We start from the raw sequence: 16,189 nt of genomic DNA, 5'->3' as shown, positions 1-16,189 counted from the left end.
AAAAAAAATTCAATCGACTAATTATTTCAAACGATACAAGTATTTCAAATCATTTTTTTATTTGCAAAAGAAACGAAACGGCCATAATTATCAATTATTAGGCAATAATCCGGCGACCAAATATAAATAAGATTATCGTGTTACATGATCCATTTGCATCTGTCTCCCCATATAGGAATCTCTATGGACACGTGGCATGAATTTAATAGTTGATTGTCGAAAATCGCACAAAAATACATAAATTGTGTTAGCGGTCCGTCCTAGGAACTAATCAAGGTTGATGCTCTAGCATTAGTTGTGGATTAAGTTGTGTCAAAAAAAGACATTCACTATACCTAGGTAGTCATAATATGTTGCTACAAACCGCTTATGACTTGTATGCCAAAAAGAGTTTTGAGCACACTGCTAATGTTTAGTGAACCTACAGGGTCGCACACAATAGCAAACCGAGTTTATATTTTCTATGTGCCTTGATCTACTTAAAAGGTAGATTTTAATTTATTCTTCTATTATAAATATCTACGCGATCGTGCATGTTATGAGATAACGATGAAACGCACGATTGGAGATACACGGTTTGGCGGGCCCGAATCTCCCGGCCCCACTTCTTTTATTACGCGTAAATATTGAGGCTATATATAGACGTGAAAAAACCCTACGTACGTCTATGAGGAAAAAAAAACGCAGAGAGTCGTTCTCTGTTTTGAGATCTTTGAGAGAGTCTCGAAGATCAAAAAGGCAACCAAGGAAGAGGAGCTCCAAGATCCGTAAGCTAGCACTTGGATCGTTGGAGACTTCGGTTCGTGTGTATGGATACCAGTAGAGGCGCAACACTTGGGGTGCTAATCCGGACACAACCGATCGTTAATTTAACTTCGATCTGCAAAAGGTACGTCTTGAGCTTCTTTTGATTTCAATATACGCATGGATCCTATCTAGGGTTTCGGTTTAGATTTATATTCCGCTGCATTTTGACAATCCCGAAACCCCATCAAATTGATGCAATGTGCACGACAACCCCGACACGGCCTTATTAGATTCACTTTCGCAATTTTTGCTCCTATAAAATTTCAGATTTATCCCATAGGATATGGCTCTTATAGTAATCACGTCAAAGAAGAATGATGGACAATTTTTTTTTAACATTGTTAGTATTTACACAAACATGATTTTCAATGCCAATTGTTCCAATAAGAATTTGCCGAGTCATTTAATGGTTTAGACTTTTTACTCAGGCTTAGCATACCTTTCATTGTGCTCGGGACGAACCATGTGTGTGTCGTGACCCTAACTTGTGAATTCTTTTTCTCTTTATTTTTGTTCACGGCATTGTTAGTCAATTTTTTCGGCTAGGGCCCAATAGCGATGGCCCACATGCTCAAAAGCTCGGCCATATAAAGATGAGTTCGGCCCACAACTTCTTCATTTACTATTTCGAATTGTCAGGCTTATGATCAAGCCCAACTCAAAAAATTCAAATTTCAATACCAAGTCCCCTTAATTCCAAAATGAATATAAGATAGAATATACAATTCTCATCAATGTAACTATAAATTGTCTATGCTTTCAAAGTATATAATAAGGGAACATCCATCCTCTGTTTGCTTCATAAAAAACTAATGATTTGGATAATATTTTCTTATAAATGATTCGCTAGTATCTCTTACGAAAAATGAACAAGCGAAAAATATTTGTATTGTCCACGAAATTGTTTAGAAATAAACTGTTATCGGTAATGAAGATATTTTTCATAACCAACGATGTTCATTTCCCTAATATCAATGAGATCGCCAAACCACATCAAGCAGCCTGCTCCTCTAATATCCAAGTTAGCATAAGCCATGCAAGAACAATTCTTTAGACACTCAACCTTGCACTCCTCAAGGCTCAGATTCTTGCATAGCTCGAAATCTACCAAGTCATGTAATTTAACTTGCGAAAGTTTTGTAAAACCCTTGCCACGTGTACAATTCAATGGAACTTTCCTTAGGCACCCGCCTGTCGAATTGAGCATGTCCCACTCTTCTTGTGACTTGGACATAAAACCCTACAAGCAGAGGCATCTTGGGCTTTCGTTAATTCGGCACACGCCATTAGCGCCACAACGTCCATAGCTGTCACAAGGGTCGAAAGGGGTTGAGTAAATAGGATCCCACTTTGCGCTTCCACTCTTTAGTAGAAGACACTGCGCAACACCATCGAGGCTTAGTGTGGCTATGGCGGTGAAATCGTCCTAGAAGGTTTCAAATGCAAAATAGGCATCCGTTATGTTGTAAACAACTAAGTTTTTCACAATTGAAGACGGCTCCTTGGAAACAGCGCCGAATCCAATTCCATTCCAAGGCCCAGTTCGATAAACTTTGACAGAACCATTGCTGGCTATTTCAAGTTGAGGTAAACCATCGATTTGGTATCCGAATGTATAATCTCCAGGGGAAGGATTGTCCACGCTTCTCCGGGAAGTCAGATGACGTTCCAAATCGGTTCTAAAGTTCCATCCCACTATCATACCGACGAAAAGCGTGTCCGATGGGTAATCAAAGCTCTGCCATGAGTAGTCACCTGCATCTGAACCGTTACGTTCCCTAGAACAAGATTACCAAAATCTAGGAGATGTGCAACTGGGTTTTGGAGGACCTTGGTCGAATTCGTTGACCAAATGACGTTCTTTGACCGGTTCGGAAGAATAAGTTTACCTCCGTTGAATCGGTGAGCGGACTATTCCCGTTAGCAACCCAAACAACTGTTTCAAGACTCATCGCGAACCATATCCCCAGGAAACCGTTCTTCGAGCTTCCGGGAGAGAAGAAACCGAGCTCAAACTTTCGGCTTGCGGAAACTAACGTCTCTCCCGCTCCGATAGATTGAGCCAAACTCAGGGTGTCGGCTGCACTCAATAGGGGCAGCAGTGATAGAACGACTATGGAAGTGCAGAGGAAGCAGAAAGGAGGATCGGCCATTGTAGACCCTTCCGTTTGATCTACGAGATGAAGTAAATAACTAGATAAAGATTCAAACTTTTCGAATGGATTAAGATGGGTCGAGCAAAGAAGACCGGTCACGCCAATGTTCTGGCATCGGTCTCCAACCTTTCCGTAGTCTTTACGTATCAAATGTAAAATATCTCGATTTTTATTAATATAGATTCTGTCAATATCAACTCCCTTTTCTGTTAATAAATAATAATTGCTACCAATTATTTGGACTCAATGGGCATACTAAAAGCATAAACTAATTTAAGAACCTTCATAGTTTACAACATAGTTTCTGTTCTGGTCTTATATGTAGTCATTGTTCTGAAAAGACAGATTTAAATTTCAATACGTCTAGTAACCAATTGAAAATACGAGAGACATCATTCAAAGGTTCTAACTTTTTCTTTTATTTGAAAAAAAAAATTATCTTAACCCACTCCTTAATATTCTTCTTTCTTTAATTTAGAATTTAGAGGGCATGTATAGCAATATCTTGCTTGGTGCATAACTGGATAAGAGTTTTCCACTTGCAAGTAGGTGAAGAAAGGGGAAAAGGAGAAATGGTAAAACAAAATAAACAAAAAGTCAAAAAGAAGACAAAAGAAAAAATACTTAAAAATGTTTTTGACTAGGTAAAACGAGAAAAACAAAGTAGAAAAGTCAAAAAATAAAAGGACACGAGAAGTGATGAAAGTCAACCGATCCTTCTCTTAGGCCATCTTTTTTTACTAAGAATATATGAAGTTTGAAATGAAAAGGAACAACACCCGCTGACTTTGGTTGGACTTAGAATCCATCTTCCACCAACCTTTTATTTCAGGAAAATATATAATTCAAAAAATATTTCTTAAAATTAATCGCCCTCATAAAGCTTATAGAAATGAACAAAAATAAAAATATTTCCATCATCTATGAAGATGTTTAAACATATGTTATTGTCGATAATGCAAAAAAAAAAAAAAAATCAGTCGACTAATTATTTCAAACGTTACGAGCATTTCAAATCATTTATTTTCTGCTAAACAAACGAAACGGCTATAATAATGGATTATGAGGTGATAATCCGGCAGCCAAATATAAATAAGATTATCATGTTATATGATTCAATTGCATCCATCTCCCCGTGTAGGAATCGGCATGAAATTAATAATTGACTGTCACAAATTGCACAAAAATTCATAAATTGATGCGATGTGCGCAACAACCTTGACTAGATCTTATTAGATTCACTTTCGCAATTTTTACTCCGATAAAGTTTCACATTTATCCCGCAGAATACGGCTCTTATATTAATCACGTCAACGATGAGGGATGGACATTTTTTTTTAACACCGTAAGTATTTACACAGATGCGATTTTCAATGCCAATTGTTCCAAAAAGATTCTGCCACGGCCTTTAATGGGTTAGACTTTTTACTCGGGCTTAGCATACCTTTCATTTTACCTGGCTAGATCTTAGCTAGGTCGGTTCTAACCAGATCCGACAAGGGTGACCCTTGCCTGCCCTTGTATGTGGTTGCTTGGTGATTGACAGAGGAAGAAAGGAAAAAAAAAAAGAAAATGAAAAAGAACTATAAGATTTAAAGATTTGCACAATTCAAAAATTGTCTACGTTAGTGCCAGCTGGTTTACATAAGATGATTTGCGTTCACTAAACCGTTGCATCAGCGATTTTCAACCAATTACTAACTACACTTACTTTCATTTTAATATTGGAATGAAGCTACATCTAGTCGAGGTTACCTATAACAAAACACAATTACAAGTTCACGTTATTTGGTTGATTAACTCCCGAAAGCTACCCGACCAATTACTAGCTATAGCTAAGGAAGCACAGGCATTGTTGGATGCGCCGCCGAAGGATAGCTCTTGGAGTAGCTTCTCGACAGCGCCGTGGGGTAACTGTTGACCAGAGGTCTGAAATAATTAGCCATGTCGAAGGAAGGTGGAAGGTTTTCCATCCCCCTTCTCCAACAGTCTAGGAAAAGCCATTGCTAGAATTTGTCATTCAACCCTACAACATCGTATGCTTCTTCTGTCCTTTGTTGTACTCGAGAAAGTCAGTACACATTCTGCCGACACATCATCGGTAGCATTTCTATCGACCTTTAGGTAATGTGATTGTAACAACATTCTTTGTGTTCGATTCTTCCTTAACTAAATACGCATCTGAGCTACCCGAACTTCTCTCGACGAAGAAACCTGGCTCTTTCGGTGGTGGCAAGGATGCTCCTTCATTCGCCAACATGAAGACAACGCTAGACATCATCGGCCTATCTTTAGGAAACTTTTGGGCGCACAGCAAGCCCACCTGAATGCATCTCTCTGCTTGAGACTCCACGAAAGAGGCGCATACAGATTCATCGATGAGTTCTGTGGCCCTCCCTTCACTCCACAGCATCCACGCCTAAAAAATTTAAACTCCTCATGAACAACCACTGTCCGTGCATCGAAATAGAAAACATGTCTAGAGGAACATAGAACGAACATGATGAGGTTTTAAGAGAAACAGAATATCCGATCTTGTTTAGCGAATAAAGAAATTGCAGGTCTTGATAATTCTCTACCACTTACGTGCCCAAGAAGGGTGTGATGATGATCAGGATGTTGGAATCCTCTATTCCTTTTGCCACTTACTATCTCTAATAAAAGAACACCGAAGCTAAAAACGTCGGACTTGACAGAGAATTTTCCATCAAAGGCATACTCTGGGGACATGTAACCACTGCATCAAGCAAATCAGGCTTCAGTCCCTCCAAATACCGATGGATAGCGCACTGGTCAAATGAATCGAGATGAGAAACTTACTATGTACCAACTATTCTTCTCGTCTCTGCCTCTGTGCCATCTCCTTGAAAGATCCTTGCCAGGCCGAAATCCGAAATTTTTGGATTCATGTCAGCATCTAACAAGATGTTGCTTGTTTTCAGGTCTCTGTGGACCACTTGTAGTTTCGAATCCTGGTGGAGATAGAGAAGTCCTCGGGTGATTCCTAAAACAATATCAAATCGCCTTTTCCATGCCAAAGAGGAGCTTCTGTCGTGATCTGCACACGCTCAACCCCATCAAAAACTAAATAAGGTGTTAGAGTTTAGCTGTATTTTCTGGTGAAGAAATCGATGGACTGAAACAAAAACATTAGGAGTCGAGCGAAAAGGAACTCAAAAAGATCAAGTGTTTCTGACCAAAGATGAAATAATCCAAGCTTTTGTTTGGCATATACTCATAAATCAACATTCTCTCTTCTCCCTCAACGCAGCAGCCAACAAGTCCAACAAGATTCCGGTGCTGAAGCCTGGCAATTAGAAGTACTTCATTCATAAACTCATCAGGACCTTGTCCCGAATTTTTCGACAGCCTTTTTACTGCTACTTCTTGTCCTGTGGAAAGAGTTCCCTGCATGTAATCTACTTAGAGCGGGCCTCTCTGTAGTTATATGAACCGACTGATTATAACTCATTACCTTGTAGACCGAACCGAAGCCACCTGCTCCTAGCTTGTTTGTTTGAGAGAAATGGTTGGTGGCAACAGCAACGGTAGCAAAATCATACAATGGCAAGTCGATGTCATCCATCCCACTTGGCAAGCCTACAAGGGATGTAAATAGTTTCTCAAACCATACGATGATCTCCACAAGTAAAGAAAAAAAAAACAACCAGGAATTTGACCACATGAAGTAAGATAAAGGTATTTAGCTTACCTCGGCTTTTCATTCTTCTTTTCCAGATTATGCTCAATGCCATTCCCACAATAAGCAATCCCGAAATGGCTGAAGCCACAGTGATAGTCACCAGTTTCTTGGATAGGCTGCGGAATGAATCTAGCATACAGGAAGAAGTTAATATTCATCCTTTGATATTTACTTCAATGTGAAGAGACACAAACAATTGAAGTTGGACACTGTGTCCGCATTCTAATATAAAAGGAGAGCAGATTCCCACAAGTTTACTGTTAGTGATTGGGCAGAGGAACGACCGAATGAGAAATAAAAAGAGGCAGGAGGTAGGGTGACCAAGGAAGTCTGGGCGTTATTTTACCAGAGGTCTTTTCAACTCCACATGAGAAACATAACTTTCTACTAAGAATTTAAAGCCAATCTCAAACTCGGCAAGAAATGACCCATCAGGATAACTCCTTAGAATCTCCGAGCGCTGATTCATCTTCAAGTTTTCAATCTATGCTCAAGAAACATTAATGCTTTTTAACACTTTTTATGTGCACGTGAGGGGCAGGAGATAAATGCGTTTTCTCAACGAAGATGACTGCGGAAAAGGAACTAAACTTGCACGCGACGAGCATGTGTTCATTGCCTGGCCGTTGTTTTCATCCGCTCTAAGCTCTGGGGTTATCGAGTCAAATTGTTTAAGTTCACGAGGTATTTTAGAATAAGGTCAAGCTTGGGGGAAATAATGATCAAGTCCATAAGGTATTTTGAAAGAAAAACAAGTCAGGGTTAAACGTGTTCTGGAAACAGAGTTCATCTGTAGGCTGATGAATCTATCTCCACTAGATAAACTTGGAGATTAGAAATAGATAGTAAGGGACCAAACAATGGTTCAATCTGACATTGACAAAGGGCGCATCGATGTGATGAAAGATTGCGACCAAGAAGAGAAAAGCCATTGCTAAACCAATTAGCCAATGCAGACAACAATATTGGTAATTACCTAATTCAGAAGCAGGAAGCCGCAGGAAGAGATATTGCTCATAACCAACAATGTCAAATTCGCTGATATCAATGAGATCACCAAACCACATCAAGCAGCCTGCTCCTCTAATATCTGAATTAGCATAAGCCATGCAAGAACAATTCTTTAGACACTCAACCTTGCACTCCCCAAGGCTCATATCCTTGAATAGCTGGAAATCTACCAGGTCTGGCAATTTCACCTGTGAAAGCTTCATAAAACCGTCGCCACGAGAACAATTCAACGGAACCTTCCTTATGCACCCCCCTGTTGAATTGAGCATGTCCCACTCTTCTTGTGACTTGGTCATAAAACCCTGCAAGCAGAGGCATGTTGGGGTTTGGTTAGGTCGGCACACGCCATTAGCGCCACATCGTCCATAGCTGTCACAAGGGCTGAAAGGGACCGAGTAAGTCAGGTCCCATTTCGTGCTTCCACTCTTCAGTAGATAAGTCTCTTGAACACCATCTGGGCGTAATGTCAATCTGGCTGTGATATCATCCTTGAAGGTTTCAATGGCAACATAGGCATCTGTTCCGTTGTAAACCGAGAAGGATTCAAAAACGACAGTTGACTTGTTGGTAGTACTGGGGAATCCAACACCATTCCATGGCCCAGTTCGATAAACTTTGCCGGAACCATTGCTGGCTATTTCGAGTTGAGGTAAACCATCAATTTTGTATCTGAATGTATAGTCTCCAGGGGAAGGATCATCCACACTTCTCCAGGAAGTCAAATGACGTTCCAGACCGGTTCTAAAGTTCCATCCCACTGTCATACCGACCAAAAGCGTGTTTGACGGGTAATCAAAGCTTTGCCATGAGTAGTCAGCTGGATCTAAATTGTTACATTCCATAAGAACAAGGTTACCAGAATCCTGGAGCTGTGCAACTGGTTTTCCGAGAACCTTGGTCGAATTCGTCGACCAAATGACGCTCTTTGATCGGTTCAAAAGAACAAGTTCACCTTCGTTGCTTAACTCCAGAGTACCATTTGAATCAGTGAGCGGACTATTCCTGTTAGCAACCCAAACAACCGTTTCAGGACTCACCACGAACCATATCCCCAAGAAACAGTTCTTCGAGCTTCCGCGAGAGAAGAAACCAAGCTCAAACTTTCGGCCCGGGGAAACTAACGTCTCTCCCTCTCTGATAGATTGAGCCGAACTCAGGGTGTCGGCTGCACTTGACAGTCGCAGTAGTGACAGAAGGACGATGGAAGTGCAGAAGAAGCCGAAGCTAAGGAGGATCCGCCATCGCAGACCCTTCTATTTGATCTACGAGAGGAAGTAAATAACTAGATAAAGATTTGAACTTTTCAGAATAGCATAAGAGGAAGAGAGATAGAAGACAGATACCTTTGTTTGGTGAAGAGCAAGTTCTGGGAGTTCCTGAATGGACTGCGTTGGGTCGAGCAAAGCAGACCAGTCAAAACGAAGATAAAAAAAAAAAAATACTTAAAAATGTTTTTGACTAGAAGAAAAACAAAGCCAAAAAGTCAAAAAGTAATAAAGACCGAAAAAATGTTTTTGACCGCTGGTGTTGTGTTTCAATCATACTACTATATATTCGGAAACAGACACCGCCGTGGAGACAAAGAAAAAAGTCAACCGACTCTTGCACACCGAGAAAATATTCAGAGATTGACAAGCGCCCTTGAACCAATTAAAGCTTGACACTTGGATATGACCTGGAATTAAAAATATATATATAAAATAAAAATTTCTCTCTCTTCCTCCCCTCTCCTTCGCTGCAATTTTGCTACGGTTCACATCTGGCCGGAGTCTCACAGCCGCCAGCCCGTCCCGCTCCTCCCCCGCCTCCGGCGAAGTCGCCGATGCCTTGATTAGGCTGACCTCCACCGGCGGAATCGCCGGCCATGGACTGTGCTCAAGCTCCTGCGTCTACCTTGTTCTTATGTTTGAGCTCCCCGTCCATGGCTTGCAACCATGGGCGATACCAGATCTGTACGGGCAACAACCACGAGCCGCCGTGACATGGAGGGGTGGCTCGGCCATGGAAGGGACCGACCACCAGCCGAGGGAGGGCGACGACAGAGGAAGAGCGGGCCGGCGGGTGGCTGTGAGTATGAAGGCTTTTTCTCAAAATATGGTAAAAAAAATTACCAATTTAAAGGTTTTTGAAAAAATTTATTGATTCAGGGCATGTGCGCCTCTGTTACAGGCGCATAACCTTAATTTTTTTTTTTGCTTTCTTTTTTTTTTGCAGTACATTTTATGTTTTTTTACTTTTTTTATATTTATAATAAGTTTATTTATAACGTATATATTTATACAACTCGGATGATATCGACAACACAACAGTAACTCACGGGTGCAGCAACGGCACCGGGCTCGTGGGCTTACGGGGCACGTGAGTCCTCAGGCGGTGGGTCGGCAAAGGGAGGCGCGGCTGGGGTTGTGAGTTTGCGGATCTCGGGTCGGCACTGCCCATAGGCGGAAGGACCGTGAGTGATTCGCGACTGGGCGTCGATGACGAGAATGGACTGCGGGTCAGTGATTGGCTCGAGCTATCGAACGGAGGGGCGGCACAGCGACACGGCACCGCAGTGGAGCCACCCCACCCAAGCTCTTGCCGCCGCTCTACTGGGGTGCTGTGTCGCCATGCCTCTATGGGAGGCGCACAACACCTTAATTTTTTTTTATTACTTTTTTTTTTTTTTTTGTAGCTGCACAAAACTCTTGTCGCCGCTCCACTGCAGTGCCGTGTCGCCCCTCCGTTCAGTGGGTCGGAAAAGAAGGAAGGGGGAGGAGAAGAAAGAGTGAAACAGAGCAAGAACGAAGAGGGACGAAGAAGGCGAAGAGGGACAATAAAAGCTTTCACGGTTCCTCTGCATATTTATTTCAATATTGCAGCCAAATCTCTTGCGTTTGCTGCTTCACTTTCTTCTATTTTTTTTTTTTTTTATAATTTAAGCAAATTAAACTTTTGCCATTCTTTATTAACATTTTAAACTAGTTTACTTTCTTGAATACCGGTACTCTTTGCAGCACAAAATTATAAGGAAAAAGCTTTCGAGTCACCACTAAACACTGTTTTGTGGTCTCTCATTCCGTTCGGAGTTTCCCCCTTTTCTTTCAAATGCTTGAGGCTGGTTAGAGTCTTTTAGCGTTAACATTTACTTTTCAAATAGTGCAGTTGTCAAAAATCTTTTCTTTCAATTTTAATTTTTACAAAGGACAGGGAGGGTGAAAAACAGCAACATTTTACCGTTCCTTGATCGGTCACCATCGCTAATGTTCAAGCCCCTACGTCCTTTCTTCGAAACAGATGAGAGTACAGAAAGAGAGTAATTGAGAGTAGCCGCCCTTCGCAGACCCACCGCCTGACGAGCCACAAGCCCGCGAGCCCTGTGCTGCCGCCGCGCCCATGAGCTGGCGCCGTGTCATCGTTCGAGTTGTATAAATATATACGTTATAAATAAACATTATTGTGAATATAAAAAAAAGTATAAAAAAAAAAACATAAAATGTGCGGTAAAAAAAAGAAAGGGTTAATACCATGAAAAACCCTAAACTGGTACACCTATGACAAATTTACCCTAAATTATTTTTTTAACCACGAAAAACCCCAAACCGGTACACCCGTGACAAATTTACCCCAAAATATTTTTTTGACCACCAAAAACCCTAAACCGGTATATCTATGACAAATTTACCATAAACTAATTCTTTTGACCACGAAATGCCCTAAATTGGTACACCTGTGACAAATTTACCCCGATTAAATTGATTTAATATCACGAAAAATCTCAAATTGATAAATGCGTGACAAGCAGATGGTCAAAACTCCATACTGGTATACCTGCCAACCGTCACATGTCACCAAATCAACGGTTTGACAGTTAAATTCAACGAAAATTAACGGGGGGTAAATTTGTCACATATGTACCGGTTTAGGGTAAATTTGTCACATGTATACCAATTTGGAGTTTTATGTGGTCAAAAAAATAATTTGGGGTAAATTTGTCACAAGTGTACCGGTTTGGGGTTTTCCGTGGTATTAACCCAAAAAGAAAATTAAAAAAAAAATGCAAACGGTGCGCCTACTGCGCGCCTCCCACAAAGGCGTAGCAGCGAAGGAGAGGAGAGGAAGAGAGAGAAAATATTATTTTCTCTGCATGTATTCTACTTAGTGCGGGCCTCTCTCTAGTTATATGAACCAACTGATTATAACTCATTACCTTGTAGACCGAACCAAAGCCGCATGCTCCTAGCTTGTTTGTTTGAGAGAAATGGTTGGCAGCAACGGCAACGGTAGCAATATCATACAATGGCAAGTCCATGTCATCCATCCCACTTGGCAAGCCTACAAGGGATGTAAATAGTTTCTCAAACCATACCATAATCTCCACAAGGGAAAAAAAAATAGCTTACCTCGGCTTTTCATTCTTCTTTTCCAGATTATGCTCAATGCTGTGCCCACAATAAGTAATCCTGAAATGGCTGAAGCCACGGTGATAGTCACCAGTTTCTTGGATAGACTGCGGAATGAATCTAGCATACAGGAAGAAGTTAATATTCATCCTTTGATAATTACTTCAATGTGAAGAGATACAAACAATTGAAGTTGGACACAGTGTCCGAATTAATGTACACAGACGCAGCTACTCAAGCGCCATGCTTTCAACACCTACTTGATGCTGACGATGAACTAAAAGTTTTATTAGACAATAGAATTCAATATAAAAGGAGAGCAGATTACGGTTAGTGATGGGGCAGAGGAACGACCGAATGAGAAATAAAAAGATGCAGAGGTCTTTTCAACTCCACATGAGAAACATAACTTTCTACTAAGAATTTAAAGTCAATCTCAAGCTCGGCAGGAAATGACCCATCAGGATAACTACTTAGTATCTCCGAGCGCTGGCACCAGCGATAAAATCCTGAAGTTTTCGGACACTCTTATTGTATCTCTCCTCCTTCGTCTGCAGTGTTCCTCCATCTTCAAGTTTTCAATCTATGCTCAAGAAACCTTAATGCTTTTTAACACTTTTTATGTGCACGTGAGTGGCATGAGATAAATGCTTTTTCTCAACGAAGATGACTGTGGAAAAGGAACTAAACTTGCACGCGACGAGCATGTGTTCATTGCCTGGCCATTGTTTTCATCGGCTCTAAGCTCCGGGGTTACTGAGTCAAATTGTCTAAGTTCATGAGGTATTTTAGAATAAGGTCAAGCTTGGGGGAACTAATGATCAAGTCCATAGGGTATTTTGAAAGGAAAACAAGTCAGGGGTAAACGCATTCTAGAAACAGAGTTCATCTGTAGGCTGATGAATCTATCTCCATTAGATAAACTTGGAAATTAGAAATAGAGAGTAAGGGACAAAACAATGGTTCAGTCTGACATCTACAAAGGGCACATCATCGATGTGATGAAAGATTGCGACCAAGAAGAGAAAAGCCATTGCTAAACCAATTAGCCAATGCAGACGACAATACTGGTAATTACCTAATTCAGAAGCAGGTAGCCGCAGGAAGAGATTTTGGTCATAACCAACAATGTCAAATTCCCTGATATCAATGAGATCGCCAAACCACATCAAGCAGGCTGCTCCTCTAATATCCGAATTAGCATAAGCCATGCAAGAACAATTCTTTAGACACTCAACCTTGCACTCCTCAAGGCTCATATTCTTGAATAGCTGGAAATCTACCAAGTCAGGTAATTTCACTTGCGAAAGTTTTGTAAAACCCTCACCACGAGTACAATTCAATGGAACTTTCCTTATGCACCCGCCTGTCTTATTGATCATGTCCCACTCTTCTTGTGACTTGGGCATAAAACCCTACAAGCAGAGACATCTTGGGCTTTGGTTAGGTCGGCACACGTCATTAGCGCCACAGTGTCCATAGCTGTCACAAGGGTCGGAAGGGAGCGAGTAAGTCGGGTCCCATTTCGTGCTTCCACTCTTCAGTAGATGACACTGTGAAACACCATCCGGGCGTAATATGGTTTTGGCTGTGATATCATCCCTGAAGGTTTCAATGGCCAAATAGGCATATGTTCCGTTGTAAACAGAGAAGGATTGAACAACGGCAGTTAACTCGCTGGCAATACTGGCAAATCCAACACCATTCCATGGCCCAGTTCGATAAACTTTGCCAGAACCATTGCTGGCTATTTCGAGTTGAGGTAAACCATCAATTTTGTATCTGAATGTATAGCCTCCAGGGGAAGGATCATCCACACTTCTCCAGGAAGTCAGATGACGTTCCAGACCGGTTCTAAAGTTCCATCCCAATTTCATACCGACCAAAAGTGTGTCTGATGGGTAATCAAAGCTCTGCCAAGAGTAGTCGGCTGCATATGAACTGTTACGTTCCCTAAGAACAAGGTTTCCAGAATTCAGGAGCTGTGCAATTGGGTTTCCGAGGACCTTGGTCGAATTCGTTGACCAAATGACACTCTTTGATCGGTTCAGAAGAACAAGTTCACCTTCGTTGCTTAACTCCAGAGTACCATTTGAATCAGTGAGCGGACTATTCTTGTTAGCAACCCAAACAACCGTTTCAGGACTCACCACGAACCATATCCCCAGGAAATAGTTCTTCAAGCTTCCACGAGAGAAGAAACCAAGCTCAAACTTTCGGCCCGGGGAAACTAAGTCTCTCCCTCTCTGATAGATTGAGCCGAAATCAGGGTGTCGACTGCACTTGACAGTCGCAGCAGTGACAGAAGGACGATGGAAGTGCAGAAGAAGCCGAAGCTAGGAGGATTCGCCATTGCGGACCCTTCTGTTTGATCTACGAGACGAAGTCAATAACTAGATAAAGATTCAAACTTTTTAGAATATCATAACAGGAAGAGAGACAGAAGACAGATACCTTTGTTTGGTGTAGAGCTCGGGCATATAAAGATGGGTTCGGCCCACAACTTCTTCATTTGCTATTTCGAATTGTCGGGCTTATAATCAAGCCCAACTCAAAAAATTCAAATTTCAATACCCAGTCCCGTTAATTCCAAAAAGAATATACCATAGAATGTACAATTCTCATCAATATAACTGTACATAGTCTATGCTTTCAAAGTATATAATAAGGGAACATCCATCTTCCGTTTGCTTCGTAAAAAACGAATGATTTGGATAATATTTTCTTAAAAATGATCGCTAGTATCTCTTATGAAAAATGAACAAGCGAAAAATATTTGTGTTGTCCACGAAATTGTTTAGAAATAAATTGCTATCGGTAATGAAGATGTTTTTCATAACCAACAAAGTTAATTTCCCTAATATCAATGAGATCGCCAAACCACATCAAGCAGCATGCTCCTCTAATATCCGAGTTAGCATAAGCCATGCAAGAACAATTCTTTAGACACTCAACCTTGCACTCCTCAAGGCTCATATTCTTGCATAGCTGGAAATCTACCAAGTCAGGTAATTTAACTTGCGAAAGTTTTGTAAAACCCTCGCCACGAGTACAATTCAATGGAACTTTCCTTATGCACCCGCCTATCGTATTGAGCATGTTCCACTCTTCTTGTGACTTGGGCATAAAACCCTACAAGCAGAGGCATCTTGGGCTTTCGTTAATTCGGCATACGCCATTAGCGCCACAACGTCCATAGCTGTCACAAGGATCGAAAGGGGCTGAGTAAATAGGATCCCACTTTGCGCTTCCACTCTTCAGTAGAAGACATTGCGCAACACCATTGGGGCTTAGTGTGGCTATGGCGGTGAAATCGTCCCGGAAGGTTTCAAATGCAAAATAGGCATCTGTTATGTTGTAAACAGCTAAGTTTTGCACAATGGAAGACGGTTCCTTGGAAACAGGGCCGAATCCAATTTCATTCCAGGGCCCAGTTCAATAAACTACGACGAAACCATTGCTAGCTATTTCAAGTTGAGGTAAACCATCGATTTCGTATCCGAATGTATAGTCTCCAGGGGAAGGATCGTCCACGCTTCTCCAGGAAGTCAGATGACGTTCCAAATAGGTTCTAAAGTTCCATCCCAATGTCATACCAACCAAAAGCGTGTCCGATTGGTAATCAAAGCTCTACCATGAGTAGTCACCTGCATCTAAACTGTTACGTTCCCTAAGAACAAGATTACCAAAATCTAGGAGCTGTGCAACTGGATTTTTGAGAACCTTGGTCGAATTCATCGACCAAATGACGCTCTTTGACCGGTTCAGAAGAATAGGTTTACCTTCGTTGAATCGGTGAGCGGACTATTCCTGTTAGCAACCCAAACAATTGTTTCAAGACTCACCACGAACCATATCCCCAGGAAACCGTTCTTGGAGCTTCCGGGAGAGAAGAAACCGAGCTCTAACTTTCAGCCTCGGAAACTAACGGCTCTCCCGTTCTGATAGATTGAGCCGAACTCGGGGTGTCGGCTGCACTCGACAGGGGCAGCAGTGATAGAACGACGATGGAAGTGCAGAGGAAGGCGAAGACAGGAGGATCAGCCATTGCGGACCCTTCCGTTTGATCTACGAGATGAAGTAAATAACTAGATAAAGATTTCAAACTTTTCGAATGGATTGAGATGAGT

The 16,189-nt window shown here is 41.5% G+C and overlaps 2 protein-coding genes across 2 annotated transcripts; both read right to left on the bottom strand.

Moving 5' to 3' along the window:
* Nucleotides 1-1,988: 1,988 nt before the first annotated feature.
* LOC115730719 (S-locus-specific glycoprotein S13-like) lies at nt 1,989-16,107 on the bottom strand. Its single transcript, XM_048284350.1, has 3 exons — nt 15,989-16,107; nt 13,619-14,336; nt 1,989-2,191 (listed from the first exon to the last, which is right to left on the bottom strand). The coding sequence occupies exons 1-3, from the start codon at nt 16,105-16,107 to the stop codon at nt 2,048-2,050; spliced, it is 981 nt and encodes a 326-aa protein (XP_048140307.1). The 3' UTR covers nt 1,989-2,047.
* LOC115730720 (G-type lectin S-receptor-like serine/threonine-protein kinase SD1-1) lies at nt 4,879-12,088 on the bottom strand. The gene is made up of 7 exons (XM_030661323.2): nt 12,060-12,088; nt 6,676-6,795; nt 6,439-6,563; nt 6,161-6,371; nt 5,784-6,021; nt 5,550-5,700; nt 4,879-5,382 (listed from the first exon to the last, which is right to left on the bottom strand). Exons 1-7 carry the CDS (start codon nt 12,070-12,072, stop codon nt 5,074-5,076), a joined length of 1,167 nt encoding a protein of 388 aa, XP_030517183.2. The 5' UTR covers nt 12,073-12,088; the 3' UTR covers nt 4,879-5,073.
* Nucleotides 16,108-16,189: the final 82 nt, after the last annotated feature.

This window comes from Rhodamnia argentea, chromosome 8 (genome assembly GCF_020921035.1).
Source record: "Rhodamnia argentea isolate NSW1041297 chromosome 8, ASM2092103v1, whole genome shotgun sequence".
Classification (NCBI taxonomy): domain Eukaryota; kingdom Viridiplantae; phylum Streptophyta; class Magnoliopsida; order Myrtales; family Myrtaceae; genus Rhodamnia; species Rhodamnia argentea.
The sequence above is the reverse complement of the archived record's forward strand: the minus strand, read 5'-3'. Positions and strand labels throughout refer to the sequence as shown.